Source organism: Lycorma delicatula, chromosome 1 (assembly GCF_047948215.1).
Source record: "Lycorma delicatula isolate Av1 chromosome 1, ASM4794821v1, whole genome shotgun sequence".
NCBI lineage: Eukaryota > Metazoa > Arthropoda > Insecta > Hemiptera > Fulgoridae > Lycorma > Lycorma delicatula.
The window spans coordinates 178,526,266-178,546,453 of NC_134455.1; the positions used below are offsets into that span (position 1 = coordinate 178,526,266).

The following is a 20,188-nucleotide window of genomic DNA, read 5'->3' on the forward strand; positions in this document are numbered from 1 at the left end:
CCGACGTCATTGGCTGCATTTTGTGATCGTCACTCAACATGCACATAGTTTCCGGTATCCTAGGTCTTTAGTCACAATTGTGTAAAGAAAAGACCTGGGATTTCTGCAGAAAGTTCACATATTGTAAAACTCCATTTGTCATGGACAAAATTATCAACACGCTCAACCATACTTACAGTACCGACATACTTGCATCCTTGCCCACCTTCTTCATGGACATCTGTTCACCCTTCTTTAAATTTCCTACTTTATTCCCATACACTACCATCACTCATAGTTTTCACTATACACTAGGTTCATTCTAGCAGAATGAACCTCTGCTCTAGGTTCATTCTGCAGTGGATTTCAGCAGCACTACATCCTTCTGCTTGCAGAAAACATATCACACTTCGCAACTCACACTTGGTGGGAGCATCAGTCGTATTGACCATGTTCAAGTGCCCATAGCTCGGCTCAGACTGATGCAATGAAGCTGGCAGTGGCAAAGGTTGCGGTGGAGGGGTGGCTCAATCACATGACATGCAGACCTGGCTTCCACCTATATCTTGTTTACTTAGATGCATGTGGTTGAAAAAAAAAACAGCCCTTGTATTTATATCCATAGTGTGAATCTTATTGCAATGAATATGTTTGTTTTGGGAGAATAAGCATTTTGAAGTTTTATTATCAAAATGCTAAGCCCATTTTAGAATACTTAGCTATATGAAACTTGCAAAATAATTTTCTGGTTCTTGGAAAGAGTATTCTTCATCATTTATAGCAATCATTGCCATGATTAAGTTAGGTATCAGAATGGGCTGCAAGTGCCTACTATGGCCCTGAGTAAAGGAAGTTAGATACTTGCAGATATGTAGAATAACTTAACTAATAAATTAAATATAAGTACAGTATTTGTAACTTTTAATTAAGAATGTTCAATCTTAGCATCCTAAAGAACTAAATTTACAGTCATAATTCAGTGAAGGGAGACTCAGTACAAATTGGTCACAAACATAACCTGTAAAGTGTTTTTTCTGCTTTATAGGCAGTTCCAGTTTATAAGTTTTTGTTGTAAGCAATGCACATTGACAACCAGGTGTAACAGCACTTTATCTTTCCAACATTCACGCTGCAAGTAAGAAAACTAAATTTTAAAATACTAAAGAAATTGAATTTTCAATAATAATAATGATTGAATGAAAGGAAATCATATTATATAATATGACCCTACCGTTTTTTCATTCTATATCATTGGACAGTGATATGTGTTTTTAAAAATGATTATTTGATTTTTATTGTTATGAATAGTTAGTAATTGTTTGTTTTATTATGGAAGGAAGCGGGGCAAGCCAGCCTCCTAGGCCTTTTAAAGTTCCAATTTTGATTAAAATTCCAAAAGAATAATTCGTGTAGCCCTTTAATTAAAAGTGAGTACCAGAACATGGTATAGAAATGTCCATACCATGTGGAAGATAACTACTAAAGAAATAGAATTACTTCTCCTCGTGGTGTTTTCAATTAAGAATGATGTATTTTTTTTTCTCTACATAGGATGTCATTGTAGGTAGATCTGCAGATACAGCTGCCTCTAGAATGGTTATTAATGAAAAATACAACCTTTCTTAAGTGATTTTTAATCAATCTGATCAAAGAGTCTGGAATGGCTTGTTAGGATTTATGAACTGGTATTTTTCCCAGACTTTGTCCAATGTTTTTTATGTCAACTATAAATGTGCAATTATGTCGCTCTTAAAAACTGCTGTTTTTTGTAGCAAATATATTTTTGTCACAGTGAGGTTTATGGTCTGCAAGAAGAAGATGGCTTCTTAAATCCAAATAATTTCCTTCATTTCTGACTCTTAACTTGGTATTCCAGCTTCTAATACAACTATTTTATTGTGTACTGAGAGAAAATTTCGGTTTAGATTAACGTGAATTCAGTCCTAATGGCCGACTGCCAGTATTGCCAGTGATTTTACATGCAGCAATACATCTTATTGTGAGGTGCGATTGGAAGTTTTAAGACACGTGTTGCCACTGCTCATTAAGAGGGAGTAGGTTTGCTCATGAGTGTAGAAGGAGAAACTCGTTTTGTCCTTCAAACATCCTGAAAAGGTAACAATAATATTTTTGTTGAGTAGAGAATGGTATCCTGGTGAGTGAAGATGTGTTTTAGATTCTTAGCACATTATTGATTCCACAAAATAGATGAAAAAACAGAACAAGGAGTTTCTGTCAATTTTGTTTTGAAAACTGGGAAATCAGCTTCAGAGACTTATGAATGCTAAAAAGAGCTTTTGGGGATAAACATCTGAGCTGATTGAATATCTGGCAGCATATTCAAAGATGACCACAAATCAATCGAAGATGATGCCCTGTCTGGCCGACCTTGCACTTCAAAAACCCACGAAAACATTGTGAAGTTAGTGATTTAGTGACTCATCGCATTGAGGGGTCAAGTTCACCAAGACTGAAAAAAAGTGTAACAAAATCTGTGAAATGTGAAAACCGACCTGTGATTTGCTTTGATTGTGTGAGTGTTATGCATCATGATTTTGCCCATAGGTGGTAGACAGTTAACCAAAATAACTAAATAAAATAAATAAATAATTCAAAATATTATAACAGTGTCCTTCAACAGTTTGCCTAAAAATGTATCAATGAAAAGGTCTGCAATCTGGCAAGACAAGAATTGGTTCCTCTACCACGACAATGCATTGTACGTTCTTGACCATGGAATTTTTTGCCAAATTGCAAATTTTGTGCTTCCACAACTCCTTCTATTCCACTGATTTAGCTTTTGTTGACTACTACCTGTTTCTTAAATTGAAATTTTCACTGAATGTGAATCGATTTGACTAAATTGCCTGAAGACGTTCAGGCAAATATAGAGAGGATTCTTAATACCCTTAAGAAGAAGGTTTCCAGGAATCCTTCCAAAAGTGGAAACATCATTGGAGTTATTGTGTTGTCAGATGGGTACTACTTTGAAGGAGATCTGTCACAATAGCCTGTAAATATCGCTGTATTGAAATTACAAGCCCAATTTTACAACTTTTCATCCACACCAAACATATTGATTAATGCATCCATTTTTTTTCTAATTTTGGTGTGGAAAGCTGGCATACTTACCAAGATTTAATTTAGGTATACTTACGCAATAGGAAAGTGATCAATGAATCGGGAAATATGGCACTACTGTTCTAGTTGGTGATGCATCTACTGTCACCATCCTGCAGTACATTGTAAACCATTCTAATGACAATAGTCATTAACAAGGAGTACTGTGCTTCAATGTTTAAATTTTGAAGAAAGTTTGTTATTTATCATAGTCTTCTTTATCATTCCATACCAATTTAAACCAAATAACATTACTCATGGCACGAAACATTGAATGAAGAAAAGTAGTCCTCAGAAGAATGTCTCCAGTCTCCCCCTTTTAACAGACTTCAAATATTAATTGGTTTTTAAAAAACAAATGTTGGTTTCAAATTTTGTACAGCTTGTTTTTAAACATTATTAATTTTGTATACTATTATTGTTTTAATACCATTAATACATTTAAGCTGTATATTTGATTTACTTTAAAACAATAAAATTTAATAATGCATAGTTGTTATTTTTTTACTAAGTGTAAGATATTGGTTATTATTTTTTAGGAACTGCAGTTTGTAAAGCCTAGATTAGTTGCTGTTAGCAAAACAAAGTCAGTAGATATGATTATAACTGCCTATGAACATGGTCAACGACACTTTGGAGAAAATTATATACAAGAACTAACAGAAAAAAGCATTAATCCTCAGGTAAATAAATAATAGAGAAACTTATTAAAAATGTAATATGATAATAAATACTTTATGCAAATCATAACATGATTTTATATCATCAGATCAGAAATTTTCTAGGTTTATTGTATGTGAATAACTAAATGAAATGTTTCAGTGTTTGTCTGGAAAGATCAAGGAAAGGAAGTCTGTGAAAAATTTTTATCAGTATTCCATTACAGAGTGCAAAATTAGTGAGTAAAAAAGAGAAAAAGTTACAGTCCATATTAGTACATTAAAATAATAATTGTATGTAGATAGTGACTTTACTGTGTATATGAATATTCATACTTATTTTATATTCATACTGGGTATGAATATAAAATAAATAAAATGTGTACAAAACAAAATAACAATTTTTAAGGCATTAATTCATTAATAATTTATATATAGTACACATTAAACAGAATATAAAATAAATAAAATGTGTACAAAACAAAATAACAATTTTTAAAGCATTAATTCATTAATAATTTATATATAGTACACATTAAACAAATTTGCAGAAAGTTCAGTTTTATTTAATTAGTATTATTCAAAATCTTATGTGTAGTTATGTTGTTTATATGAAGGAGATGTTTTAGTTTAATTTTAAATATTGGTTGGAAGATCCTTTAGCTAGGCAAGCTATTAAAAATAAAAACTGGAATATAATAAAGTATTTTTTTCTTAGGCTGAAGTATTATCTTGTGTAATGAGAAAATATTTGTTTGATACAGTTGAATATTATTTTTAGTGTCGGTTGTATATTCATAACATAAATATATAGATCATCAGTAGTGTTAATTTACCAAAAACTGATATTAACTAATCACATTTGCCGATACGAAAGATTTGACAACCCACTTTTGTTTCCTGAAAGCTTGTTTTGATTTTAAACATAGTCCCTAAAATATTATTTTAGACAATAATGTACAGAAATGTGATAAATATTTAATAATATGACAAACTGGGATTGAATAAGTTATTTCACAGCCAAACAACGTGGTTATACAGTTATATATCAATACCAGTGGGAACGCTGTCTATGCAGTTAATGCACTTCCTTAATAACTCAGAATTTGCAGACGACCTAATGCTGATAGGCATTATCCTAGGAGCAATCAATTGTATGTTGTGGAATTAGAAAGAGCTTAAAAGAAATGGGTCTTTGTTTTAATTACTCGCAAACCAAAATTACTATCAGTAATTTTGGTAATGAAATTAAAGAAGTGAAACAGATAAAGATGGGCTGAAAAGAATATTGTTTTCAAAGACTTTGCATATTCAGGAGATAGTATATCTTTTCATAATTGATTGTCCTAGGAAATGCAGAGGTAAGTAATTCTATACAGTCTAGGACATTGTACAGATTTTGCCTTTGAGGAAATGTTGAAAGCTAACATAGCGGTTAAGTAAAAGAAAGTGTGACATTTAATAGTTCTATTGCTCTGGTTTTAACACAGGTGGTAAATTCAATCTACAAAAATTGAAGAAAGGAACATACAGGTATGGCAAAGAAGCCATATATGGGAGAAGTGTGCCGAATGTTAAAGGAAGGGACAAAATCAGAAGCGAGATTATAAGAATGATTATGGGAAGCTGAAGTGCCAATGGGCTGGACATTTAAGTAGAAGTAATGAGTGCAAGGAAGTGGAGAAGAGAGTGCCAAAATTCAAGGTACACTGCTCACCAAAAGAGAATACACCTTTAAGGGAATGCCTATGTATTTAGACAAAATATATAAGTATTTTTTTTTTATAAATACTGGACAAGTAATTCTAAATATTGATGATATAATTTTTTCCATGAACTATTAAAGGTATATTATTCATGTGATTAGCAACAATCATGTGTACTTAAGAAGTAGATTGCAATGGTTTTATTTGTGTATAAAGTCAGATTATTGCAATCCATCCAAATTATTTTATTAAAAATTAATGCAGAAGTTTCTAGAAGAATCTTGTTAAAGAGTGTCTTTTAATGTAGTTGGAATGAATAGCATCTGCAAAGACGAATGATTGATCTGATATTTTGACAGATAATTCTCTAGAAGGACTCCACATTCAACATTTTAAGTGAGAATCTATATCTTTATTTTATTGGTTTTGTTATCAAAAGTTGAAAAACTTCAACCATCTTTTTTAATGTATACTCTTGTAAGATATTATTTTATATCAAATTTACAGTTTGTATATATATTAATAGTGAAATAAGATGGTTGTATAATTAATTAAATTACTGATAAGAAGATTAAATTAAATTACCATTTTATTTATTTATTACTTATAAAGATTATATTACATCATTATCTTTCACTTAAATACAGTTATTGCTTTTAATTTACATTTTTTTAGTGATAAAATTTTAAAACAAATTTTAAAGGTAATTGATTAATTCTTGTTGTACTTATAATAGTGCTGTAAGATAAATGATGTAACCACTGAAAATTTCAGTTAGTAACTTTTAATATTTTCATTGTAATAAACTTACATCTCTGAAAAGTACTGTAACCCTTATATTCTTATTAAATGAGTAATTTAATTTTAGTTTTTTTTTAAATTCATATTTTTATTTATGATTGAAAATTGAGCTTTAAAAATGAATTATAGCAAGCCGGATATTATTATTATTGGGTAAAGTTAACAAAAAACACAGCTTGTATTTGCCAAAAGAAATTGGACTTTAATTATGTAAAACAACTGAACTTATGTTAAAGCATAACCTTAAATTAAATGAAATTATGTAATTAACATAACTTAATGATACTTAATAAATATCAGCTGAATCAACATATCAGTAATAATAATATTAAATGAGAAAATACATGAATATACATTTTTCAAATACACATTTTGAAAATCTACAATTTAACAAAGCCTGAAAACAAGAGAACATAAAAAACCTTATTTGCAATTATATACTTAGAAAAACATAACATCAATAAACATAGTATGACTGGAAAACTATTGCATTACTATTGCTGTAATATTGAAAAATTAGCAATGAACAAATGTCATTAACTTAGCAAAATAAATTACAACAATTCTTATTATTGGCACTGGCCTTTCCTGATTTATGAACAACAAACTTAGCATTAAATAATTCAAACATGTAATTCTAGTTGAATGCAGAAAAAAGGCCACAATAATATTCTAGTACAAAAAAAGTTAATTACAATAATCAAATTGAAATAAGTAAACATATAAGTAGAGTTCATATTAGTAAACAAGCTTTCTTGAAAATATAAAATTACAAAGAAGTCCTAAAACATAACTGCACATCAGGAGTAATTTGCTTTAAGTTAATTTAAGAGAAGTAATATGAATACAGTTCATGAGCAGAAAAGAAATAATCTCGGCGATTAACAAGTTACAAGATTAAATTATAGAGTTAATTACAATAACAACAAATTGTAATAATTAAGCACGTAAAATAGGTTGCAGCTGAACGATGACACAACCTTATATAAGCCACCTGTCGTGAATAAATGGTTCTTAAACTAAACTTGAAATTGAAATGCGTAAAGGTACGATGAACTGAATGTTCCACAAATTTTAATGATAAAATAACTGTTTAACGTAATAAATAATGAAAATTGAACTTGCCTGTAGCACAGAAATATTAGCAAGAGACAAACTCGTGAATGAAGGTAAATGAATACATACAGTAATCCTGGGCGTAGTCCGCAGTAGTGTATCAGGAATACAGGGTGAGACGTGGTTTAGAGGTTGAGCGGGACGTGGCGTCTCAAAAATGTGGCAACGAGTTTGGAGAGATTCTGCATCGATGAAAATGTAATCAGCAGCTAGAGAAGATTCGGCGTCAATAGAATTGGCAGTTTGTAGTAATTGAAGCACTTTCAGCATAGACATAATATACAGAATTTGAAGATTAAACTTGAGAAAGAAACGAGGCAAAAACAAAACATAGAGATCGGTGAAATAACGAACCACTGACGGGTAGAACTAGAGATAATTTCGACAGAAATACCGCAACGTGTATGCGAGTATGAATGCGATGAAAATATTAGCACAAAGTTTGAGAGCGAAAAGTCATAAGCGACTCTACGTGGTGAAGGTCTGATCTACTCTCCGAAAAAATGGCGTGAGTGAAAGGAGGGGGAAACCACATCTAGGCAGACCTAAGAGAGTGTGTGTTGGCAACAAGAGTAGTGTCTTAGTGTTAGTATGAGAATGATTAGAGAAAACGTTTGGAATTCGAGAACGAAGACATAACAAAAATAATTTACAAGCAAGCAGACCACTAAAGAATTACGTAAGGCTGATAAAATAAATTCTGAATACGCAAGTTGAAGAAATGACATCAGGGCAGATAAAGAGAAATAGACTTCTAGGAACTATGACAATATTGAAATTGGTTGAGAATAAAAAACACTAAGCCTAATATATACATTAAGACTAAACAGCAATGAATATTGCGAGATATGAAATACGTTGACACCAATATGATAATGCAATCAGCAAGTCAAACTGGAGACAGAGAAATTGATATCGAAAACAAACCCAAACAACCTATTTAAAAATACACGTAGATAAGCCTTACAAAAATGCAAAATAAATTACTAAGACTGTAACCTACAAGACTCAACCATAACCTTGAATTCATTGGAATAAAACGACTTTACGCAAATGGCGTAAACAATTATATTATTATGATTATATATATTATTACATTATTATTATATATATTACAACTACTTCAATAGGTAATAGTACTTGAGACATCTTTAGTTATTACTGTTGATCATAATTCCTCTTTGAATGAATGTGTAGATTGCACGTAAATATTTTTTTTCTAAATATATAATATTAAATATTTTTGTTCTAAAATTAATATGTAGACTATATTAATTTAAAATTATAAATCTTGTAGTGATTAAATAATGAGATTAACATATCAGATGCAATTCATATTAACCAATTTTTATTAGATTAAAAACATCCACCTATATGAAACCAACAAAAGTATTTTTGGTTAATTCAGTACAACACTTCAGTCTTAAAAAAGAACCTTATTATTATTTCATTCGCAAGTGTAATAAATTACCATGCACAGATAATATCATTCTACCAATTTATTTAAAATTAAACTAAATCATTTTCTTTTTTAAAATTCACTATTACCTACCTGATGAATTTTTAAGTTACATGATTAAAAAGGAAAGAAAAGGCTTAATTTTCTGCTTTTTTTTTAATATGTATCCAAATAAATTCAGTTAATATTTCTAAAATGTTATTTTACATCAATATTATTTTCTTATTATCTTAATTCATCTATTTTATATATATATATATATATATATATATCACTATTGACTTCAACTGCTTCTATTTTTTTTTTTTTTTTTTTGCTGCAGTTCCTATCATCTTTCCAAGCAAAAACTGGGGCAGTTGACTTTTTTTTTGCGTGGTACATACCTATCCATTGGTGATATGATTTATAAAATATATAACAAGCATCCCCATTGTGGCTTTGCTGATACTATGTGGTTACTTGCATTTTTGATTGTGATCTAGGGATATTTAGCCAGTCAGGGCTCTGACCGACTGGACCCCACCTGTATTCATTAAACTCATGCATCCATGGCGGAGTAGTAGCATCTCTGCCCTTCATCTGAAGGTCCCAGGTTTGAATCCCGGTCAGGCATGGCATTTTTCATATACAACAAAATTCCATTTCTATATCCCACGCACAATCTTCAAGCTTATTTGGCGATATCATCAATAATAATAATAAATAAAGATTAGAGCATATTCAGTTTATTGTAATTTCTTCAGAACAACAGTCTGTTAGTACAGGTCCCCCACTAATTGTTCAAATCGTATTAAAGGCAATTATTTTTATTCGGATTTGAATACTAGATTGTGGATAACAGTGTTCTTTGGTTATATGGTTGAAACTAACCACACTTCTCAGCAATGGTTGACCTGAGACTGTACAAGACAACACTTTATTTACATTCATACATATCATCCTCACTCATCCTCTGAAATAATACTTTACATGGTTCCAGAGACCTAAACAGAAAAATAGAGGACCCATTAAATGATTTTACGTAATCAGAATTACAGATATAAATTATTGTCAAAATATTATCCAATCTCATAAAGATTGAGTCAATAGCGGCAGTATCAAATGACAAAAATGTAAAAAACAGTGATTTTTTATCCCTTAAAATAATAACATTAAAAAAACTCAAAAATGGTTTTTAGTTGAAGATTATTTGCAAGCCCAAATTGAGTGAATATCTCGTTTATTGTTTAGTACATAGAATATCTCGTTTCCGATTACAGTAAATGAAAATTTGCTATCATTGTTCAAATTTTTTTTGCCTTTCTTCACCTGTGAAAGTCAAATTTCAAAAAATCTAGAAGTTGGTTTTTAGATATTCACATGAAAATTATACATATCAAAAATCTAAATTGATATTTTTTCATTTATTACAGACGGAGAAACACAAAATAATTGTAAAATTTAATGTTACTCTATTTTAACCCTATAAACTCAAAATTTCAAAAAAATTTTTTTTTTTTTAGATATTAACATGAAGATTACACACACCAAAAATCAACTTGATATATTCAATTGTTACAAAAAAAATTCAAGAAATCTTTTGTACTCTGATACTATAGGAAGAACTGTATACAAATTTTCATCAATTTATCTTTAGATTTGCTAGGCGTCTATTATAAATCATTCATGACATTTTATATATATTATATATTGGTATCTATCCTGATACCTATCTGATTAAAAAAATTATTTGATTTTTAAGTAAATAAGAAGCGTTTTCAAAACTTAACATCACCACTGGACAAAATCGAGATTATTGTATTGATCAGTAGAGCTAGTTGGTATCTATTGGCTAATATATCATTCTTCTATCAAAACTTAATAAATGCATGCAATTACCATTTAAAAATACAGTTTCTTAACAAAACTTAACATCTCTTCCTGCTGAAATTGTTCAGTTGTTTTGTATCAAATGTAAACATATCCAATGCTGCTTAGAATTGGAATATGCAATTTTTTTCAAAAATTAACATGTCCATTAAAAGTTTGTTTCTTGACTATTTGTAATTCTATTTCTAAAATATCCCATTAGATTTTGGCACATTCTTACTTCCTTCAAATACAACACATTAGAGAAATGTTATGTTGGTAACTGTGTGCACCAACGCCTGCTACATCAGCTGAGCGTAGAGGTTATTGTTTAGTTTTAGTGTTGGTAGGTGCTTGTATTTAACTGAATAAAGCTTATTTATTCAAGTAAAATTGAATAAGATATTTTTTTTATATGTAATTACTATCTTTAGTGTCCAATATAAACCGTAGTGCGCAAGAAAAAGGTAGAAAGGTGGTAGAAAATCATAAAAAGTACTGCAACAGTGATCCCAACTGCACGTGTCTTAAAAGTAAAGCACTACTGTGTAACCATGATAGTAAGTCGTTTAAATGTAATAAAGTAGTAAAGTGATGTATTCATATATATATATCAATAAATCTAAATCACATTTACGCAGCAGAGGGTAAGATTAATCAAGATAAAATGTCACTTAAGTATATTTCTGCCAATGATCCTAAGAGAAAAAGATCAAAAGATGGTACAACACCTAAGACAGTTTCATTAATTTACTTTTTTAAAAACCAAAAATCTGGAAATGATAACAGTTTTTGTAAGATGTTTTTTGTTTTGCTTTGAGTCTCCCAGCTGCTAGAATATTTAGTAAAGTTATCAATTTAGATCGTGTTCCTAACAAAAACCGTGGTGGTAATAGAAAGTTTAAAAAATATGAACCTGAAAAAGAAAAGGTAAAAAAATGTTTAAACAATTTGCCTGCTTGTGAAACTCATAGAAATAAAAGTAAAAGAATTTGTTTACCTTCAGATTTGAATGTTGCAAAATTATATAAAATATGTAACGCTAATCAGAGTGAAGATTTAAAGGTTACATTGCCCATTTTTATAAATTATTTTCCACTGAATTTAATATTGGACATAATAATCCAGCAACTGAGAAATGCTTTTTTGTGTCTATTTAAAGAATGAACTGATTTTAAAAAAATGGTTGTAACAAGAACCAAATTAAGAATTCATAAATTGCGTGACAATGCTTTTTACGACTTGAATGAAGCACAAAATAATGAAAGCCCCACTTTTTTTTTGCTTTTGATTTATAACAAGTTCAACCTTTGCCTAAAAGCAACATCCAAGAGGCCTTTTATAGTCGGCAAATTTAATTTTATTCATTTTGTTGTATAGACCTAGATTCTAGAAATCCAACATTTTATACTTGGACTGAAAACCAATCGAGCAGAGGAGCCACTGAGATAAGTCAGCTCTCCTAGAGCATTTACGATCACTTAATTTAAGTAAAGTTGATTCAGTTTTGTTGTTTAATGATGGCTGTGCAGGACAAAATCAGAATGCGCATATTGTCCATACATTGTGTCACTGGTTGACAACAGAATCCCCAGAGATCATTAAACAAATTCAAGTAACTTTCCCAGTTTGTGACCGCTAATTCCTTCCTGCTGATCAGTATTTAGGAAGAGTTGAAAAATTATTACGAAAACAAGTTGAAATAAAATCCGCAGAGGAATATGTAAAATTTTATAAAGAAGTTGGTATAGTTAAAGAACTAGGGAAGGAATGGATGATTTACGATATAAAAGATCTTGAAAATGTGTATGCTAAAGTAAAAGGTAGTGAAGCAAAAAAAAATCATTATTTCCAAACCTAAGTCAAAAACTGGAAAAACTGCTAGTAAAATACAATATTTTACCAATTATAAATTTTCTTTAGCTGCTGAACTTCAAAATTGTAGGTCTGTAGTTAAAAAAGAATGGAGTGTGATTTTGCGCGAGTGCATTTTAAAACAAAAAATATCTTCTGAAAAAATAAAGGTGTTGAATTTGCTAATTAAACACTCTAGCAATGACTTGGCTTCTATTCCAGAACTTCTTTGGCATAAAAAATAAATTTTTAATGATGTGGATGCAGAAAATGAGTCTATTGATGAAGTTACTTGCAACTGTCTTGCTGCAGTCTTCACGTGTAAAATATTTTTTATTGATTTTGTGATCTTAATATTAGAAATTAAAATGTAATAATTTAAATTTAACATTAAAGGTTAGATTATTCAACTATATATTTTTTTTTTCAGAAGTTAACACATCTCCCACAGTTTTTTATTAATTTTTCAGCCATTTCAAATGTCGTTTAAGTCAATTTTTGAGTACAGAATTAAGAATGAATGACTAGCATTTTCAACTAAAAAAAAAAGGAACAATTGTATTAAGACTGTTAAGCTGTGGGTTTTTTGTGTCTACTAAAAAATTAGAATTGCTGAAGATGTTAAATATTGGAAAAAAAGCTCTTCAAATATAATCCTCAATAATTAATTTTAATAATTAGTGAAGTTTTAAATGAAACTTGCAGCAACATAATCAATTTGTTTTATATGAAAATAAAAAATAAAATTGATAGATATTTACTTTTCTTCTCTCTGCTGAGATGAAGCAGTATACATAATGCATTATTTCTCCACAAAAAGAGAGTAATAATTAGTTACTCTTTTATATTACTTCTGCCAGTTTTTCTCATGACTGTTTCATATCTAAATTACCTGAGGTACAAAAAAACCATTCAGGATAGCTTTCTCTGGAAGTAATGATTGTATAGCAATCCCAGTGAAAGAATATTTGTTAAAATCGCCGAATATTTCAGTGGCTAACATTTAGTAGACTTGACTTGCTGAAATGTAATTATATATTTGGCTCAGTAAAGAACACAACATGAAACCTCTACTTACTTTTGCTTTTAAGCCTGTCATGGGATGTTTGTTTTTTTAAAGCAATATTTGGTATGTAATTTGCAGAAATCATGCGATTCATGTCACAGCCATTACACTAATTGCACTTTAACATACATGCATATACTTTTTTTATTTTAATTACCTAGAAATAAAATACCTTATTTTTAACATCTGCTAACTGATCATTAATGTACAATAAACTATCTCCAGTTTTGCCCCCCATTTTATTCTCTCGTCATTTACTTTTTATCAAACCTTTTTCCTCTTCAAACCTCCATTTATGTAATTTTGTTGTTGCTTTCAATCTTCTACTATTTGCATTCTTACTCAAATGCCATTTGACCTATTCATTTTTCTTTTATTCTTTTAACATATTACATCTTTTCAGTCTTCTTTTTTCCAGCCTAGTGTTACAGGCTTTATTCCAATTTCTTTTGTTATGGTTGCTTTAACTATTTCTGCCTTGTAAAGCTGATGAGCATATTTTATTTTTTCAGTTGATATTCAGTTCTGATTTGACTTCAGAGTCCATGTTCACAAATCTATCCACTTCCTTTGTTTTCATTAATCATTAACTTGACTTAAAGAAAGAATATTATATCAATAAAGTAGATTTCTATTCAATATGGCAGCTCTTCAAATTTTAGCAGATAATGTGCACATTTCCAGGCTTCATATCTCACTTATCCTTTTTAATAAAAAAAAAAGCTGACAACTAAGTTGCAAACTTTCATGGCGTTGGTTATTTATTCTTATAAAGTGGAAAAATAAATTTTACATGAAAAAGTTTCCTAAGTTTTTTTTTGGGGTGGGGGATAATTATGACAAGGTTTTATTGTAAAATTACAAGTATATGTTTAAATAAACCAAAGAAGGTTTTAAAAATTCCAGATATCAGTATTTATTTTTTATGCTCCCCATTTCCAAAATCATATTCCAAGAAAATATTTTGATTTTATGTTAAATGGAAAAAACTTAAAAAAATTTCCACAAAATCCAGTTCAGCATTACCAAGGATTGTTTTTTTGGTGATGGAGGAAGAAATTTTATTGTAATATTATACTCAAAGTTTATTGTTAGAATTTTAATAGTATTAAAATTTTAAATAAACAAAAACAGTTTTGAAAAATTTTAAATATCAATATTTTTAAACTTTGACCACTGCCCCACCACCAATATCGCCCCAAAATATATATTTATATTTTTTGAGGGGTCATTTGTAATACTACTATGCTTAGAAAGACATTAAAATAAATTCAGTTAAATAAAAAGATAGTTTTTCAATTTTTGGGGAAGGAGGAATTTTGGGGCAAAATATTCTTAAAAAATAGTAAGATAATATGCATGATATACCGAGCATATTATAAAGTGAGGTTATTTTTGCAAAACTTTGAGAAAACGGACCTACAAACCCCATCATCCATCCTGACCTCATAGGGGAAGACACACCCGCCTTATGACGATCCCGGTCACCGCACCACCCCCTCCATTCCTAGTCCCGATGGACTTTACTGGAGGTCATCTTCGAGACCCTCAATACCTGATTACATATTTCATTCTTCAGTATGACCTCAAGATATAACATGTTTATTGGCAGCTATCTGTACCACTCGTGCACCGTGCAACTACAATCACTGTCTGGTGCTGTATCTACTAGAAGATGGTGCTTTGTACTACCATTGCAACCATCCATTATCCACTATCATCTACTAGTTTCTGTATCTATTACTATCTGGTGCTGTTTCAGTGTACGTAAAGTGAGCTTTTTTTTTGTCGTCCGTGATGAAATGCATTTTTGTCGGTAGAAAATATATTTTCAGGCCATAAAGTAAACTTCCCATTTTCAAAATGGCTTCAAGACGCTGCCAAAATTATGCAGTTTCTTTTTATTACATTTGTGGGGAGTTAATGATGGTAAAGCAAAAAATAAATATAAAAGGTTTCATTCAACAAATGTATCTCGCGTATTTCAGAGTGAAAATAGGAGATCAAGACTAAACTTGGGCATCCCACTACGTTTGCTACACATGTGTTGAAGGACTTTTTTTGGAGTTCCAGTGGTATGGCGAGAACTACGAAATCACACCAATGATTGTTACTTTTATTTGATTGGTGTTCACGGTTTCAATTTGAAGAATAAAAAAAGAATGGTCTATCCAAATATGCTTCCACTTTACGCCTGGTTCTGCTTTGTCCAGACATACCAGTGTCAATTCCACCAGAAAATTTAGCTGAAATAAACTATTCCAAAGTGATTTAAATGTAGATAACATTGAGGAATACAAACCTGGAGATAGCTGTGTGTCAGAGCTTTATTCACAGTCTGAACTAAACGATTTGGTTCGAGACTTACATCTGACCAAAGAAAATTCAGAATTACTTGATTCAAGGCTTAAAAAAAAAACAACATGCTAGCACACCACATTTCCTGGTTCAGTTACAGAGAAAAGGATTTTCTTCCACAGAAAATCTTCCTTTCAGAAGAAGGAGAATTAGTTTTCTGCACTGACATATGTGGACTTTTTACTTCTTTTAACATTCTATTTCAGTAAGTACCAATTGGAGATTGTTCATAGATTTATCCAAAAGAAGCCTCAAAGTTGTCCTTCTTCACAATGAGAATATGTATCCAGCAATACCCATCGGAGATTCTGTCCATTTAAAAGAGGGTTATGATAATTTTGAATTCGTTCTCGATAAAATCAAATACAACAGTAATAAGTGGATTAGATGCACACAACTATCACAGGCTTGTGTAATTGTTTATAAATAAAAAAAGTAGCATTGTTTTTCCTGAACGTAGTTTGAATTTGCTTTAACCTTAAAATTTAACCTTGCCAATGATTGAGGAAAGGTTCAAAAGTAAAGGCAGATTGGGCTTAATTGGATTAATGGTTCTAAATAATAGATATTTATTTTATTTTTCCACATAACATCATTTCATTCCAAGCACTTTTGATATTGTGAAACCAGCTTCAAACCCACTGTATAAAATCTTGCTGCCTTGTTTGAATTTTTTTCAGTTTTGGTGAACCAGAATGATGCTATTGCATGGATTGTTTCATCTCAGCATTGACTAATGAAATCCATGTTTGTCACCAGTGACAATATGGGAAAAAAACTTCATTTCCCTCATGATTAAGCGGTCGAGAATAACAAGTGCAATGTCATTCTGTGATTTTTATGAGCACTTGTCAAAGTTTTTGGCACCCATCATGCACACAGTTTACAATAGCCTAGAGAGTCAGTCTCAACAATGTTATTATTGAAACTTATGTAAATTCTAGAGAAAGATTACTAACTGTAAAGCAATAATGTGACAATTAGGTAGATTTCATAAGAAAGCTGCCTATTGTAATGGGTACCATGATATTTGACTTCCAAAAAATTTTGACATGTCTTTGGGTTTCACATCCCCCAGACCCCAAAACCACAGTCAGCTCAAAAATTTGTATATATTCATTTCACTTATAACTACCATAATTTTGCACCAATCACTTTTAAATTGTTCCTTAAAAATAACTTTCCAAAATCTTGGCCAAGTTCATTAACCACCAAAATCGGACCATGGGGGTGGTAATGGGGACCTTTTCAAAAAAAGATTATTGCTATAACTTTCTTATTAAGTAAGATATGGAATTGTGTAAAGTTCCTAGTATTCTTTGGATAAGGGCCTAAAACTTATTTAAGTAAAGTTTTTTGATATCACCAACCATTGGTCCAGGGGGTGGAAAATTGGGGTTTTGAAGATAAAAAAATCATACCTCCCTTAATAGATCCAGTATTGAATCTGTTTAAAGTGATCATTAGTCCTGTAAACATTACCTAAAACTTTTGTCTGTAACAATTTTTTATATGACCAACCCTTATGGCAAGGGATGACCAAAATGTTGCTGGAATTGTAAGAAGAAGGGGCTTATTGTATGCTAAACATGTGAAACCTTTTTTCACATACAGCCATTGTTGTATTGAGTAAATTTGAAGTTTTTCTTAACTTAAAGGTGGAAATCTTTTTTATCTCCTATTTAACACCAGTGAAATCTACCTCCACTTTCTGGTGTTCCGAAAGGGATTGTTCTTTACTTTTGCATTCACACATTCAATAAGATCATCAGTCCGGACACTAGGTCTGCCACTTCTGTGTTCGTTATGAATATTTGATAGACCTTCCTTAAACTCATGACACCATTGCCTTATTTTTCCTTCACTCATTGTGGTGGGCCCATATGTTGAAACATAACTTGTGTGAACACAAGTGATGTGAATTTCAGCAGCATTATGTTGTCTTGCATTTAGAAATGTAATCATTGATTGAACTTCACAACTGGCAGGATTTTTATTACTGCATTCATTTTAACACACTGTCTCATAAAGGCAAACAACAATGAAGTGATGTCCATGTAGCAATTGCATGCCCAACAGACCACTTAAAGCAATGCACATGAACCAATCAATCTTGCCAGTCACCATTTATAACTCATCGACCTTTACTTTTGAACTGTGCCTTGAATAATTTAAAGTATTTTTATTATTATAACTGTATTCATTTTTTAATTAGTGTAGTTTGCTAGTTTCTTATAATAAATTTTATAAACTGATTTTTTTTTAAACCAGTAAATTTATCCTTGTACTGTGGTAATGTAATCTTCCAGTAAACAAGGATCTTTACATAAAGCGATTTTGCATTCACAACATTGAAATGATGTATCCTTTCTTGTTACTTTCCCATTTTCTTTCTTCCCTTTTTCAGAGCAAACCTTGCACATTTTCTGACACCTTTTTTTTTCTGGTGGCACCAGAATTTTCTCTAGAAAGTGTGTGCCATTAATCCCGTCTTTTGACGGGATATTACATTTAATAACACGTAAATATGAACTCCGTCAAATGACGTGATCCGCATTTCTCGGTAGTTACGTCATTCCGTCAAATGACGGGAAGAGGACTCTTAAGTGTTAAACCTTTTGTACAAGACACATCCAGGCAGTATTTACTGTCTGCTCACATCAGCGTGGACCTGATGATCTTTCCATGCATAGTTATTTCTTTTAACTCAAGAATGAACAAGCTCAGCCTTTTTGTTGTTTTATGTTCATTTTGAGGATCACGACATGTGTTATCACATTTAAAGCAATCTGTCATTTATAAGATAAGATCAGTCTTTAGGGTTTGGAACACAAGAAATGAGAAATGTTTGACCACATGAAATTTAGCATCCAATTTTTTGAAGTGTAAGATTGAATGTGATTATGAAGATATGGATATGGTGAGATAGTGGATTAGGATTAAGTGAATGAGAACATTCATAAAATTGAATGCGATGTTACTTGTCCCTAGTCAATGAAGATTTTTTGTGAAATTTTGAATAGAAAATTTGTTTGTGGTTTGTCTGCAATTTACTGTTGTTTCAAGATCATTGTTGCATGAAATCATGACTGGACATTGCACTTAGAAAATTGTGTAAGGAAATGCTAACAAAAATTCACATAATGAAACACATGGAAGCAGCCATTGAATTTTTGCAGTGATTTGAACACGAAGGAAAATGTTTTCTTAAATTGATTGTCATTGTTGATGTAACAGCAAAACATAAGTTTTCAACAGAGGCTTATCTAAAAGCCAAAAAATTTAAGACAATGCTTGAAAACTTTATGTGGTATGATATAGAACCAAAAGTGTAGTATACCATCATAAATCTTCAGCACCTCTGAAAATGGCTTAAATTTTCAAGAACAAAAGGCATTCGTCATCAGACTAAGTAAAATTAGGAGTAAAGTGGGATTCATTATAAGTACAAATTAATCTTTTTTATTTATATTTTTTCATTTTAAATTGCATATCAGTATGCTAACCGTATTGATTCTTAGGTGATTTAATCCAGCTAAGATACAAGAAAGAACCTGTATTACCCTTTACAAAAGACTAGAACAGGTTGGCAAAATAACAAACAAACTCTTTACTTTATAAAACAGTGCGTTATATACACTGTTTTTCCTCAGGTTGGTAAATAAATTTCTATGTAAAGATATTTATATGGAAGAGTAACTTGTATACATGTCATCTGATTATCTCATGTAAGTTATGATAAATATTTAATTTATAGCGTTTATATTAAAAACAGAGGTGTGGTTAAACTTAAAGAGTCAGGTGAACTGGAAAATAATTCCGTTTCATTGAACTCTTGTGAAATTTTGCCATTCTTAGATAAAAAACTATTGTTAAAACTGAATATTATATAGTTTTATCTGAAACATTAGGTATATTAAAGATGTTGTAATTAAGTTAGAAAAGTTTATATACAGTAATTATTAAATATTTTTAAGAGTTTAAATGTGTTATTTTAGATATTAGAGAAATGTCCAGATATATGTTGGCACTATATTGGACATTTACAAAGAAACAAAGCACCTAAAATTGTACGTATTTCACATCTTTATATGATAGAAACAATTGATTCTGATAGAATTGCTTCAGCAGTGAATAATTCTTGGGGTGGAGTAAATGCAGTTGATCCTCTTCGAATTATGATACAAGTGAATACAAGTGGAGAAACAGGTGAGCTTATTTT

The 20,188-nt window shown here is 30.6% G+C and overlaps 1 protein-coding gene across 2 annotated transcripts in view; it reads left to right on the forward strand.

The window, feature by feature from the left end:
- The window catches only part of LOC142325927 (pyridoxal phosphate homeostasis protein), a 36,481-nt gene that overhangs the window by 5,347 nt on the left and 10,946 nt on the right, over positions 1-20,188 (forward strand). For both annotated transcript variants that reach the window (XM_075367887.1, XM_075367894.1), the window contains exons 2-3: positions 3,639-3,782; positions 19,965-20,175. In XM_075367887.1, the coding sequence (XP_075224002.1) occupies positions 3,639-3,782; positions 19,965-20,175 (355 nt within the window). The remainder of the gene's footprint in view (positions 1-3,638; positions 3,783-19,964; positions 20,176-20,188) is intronic.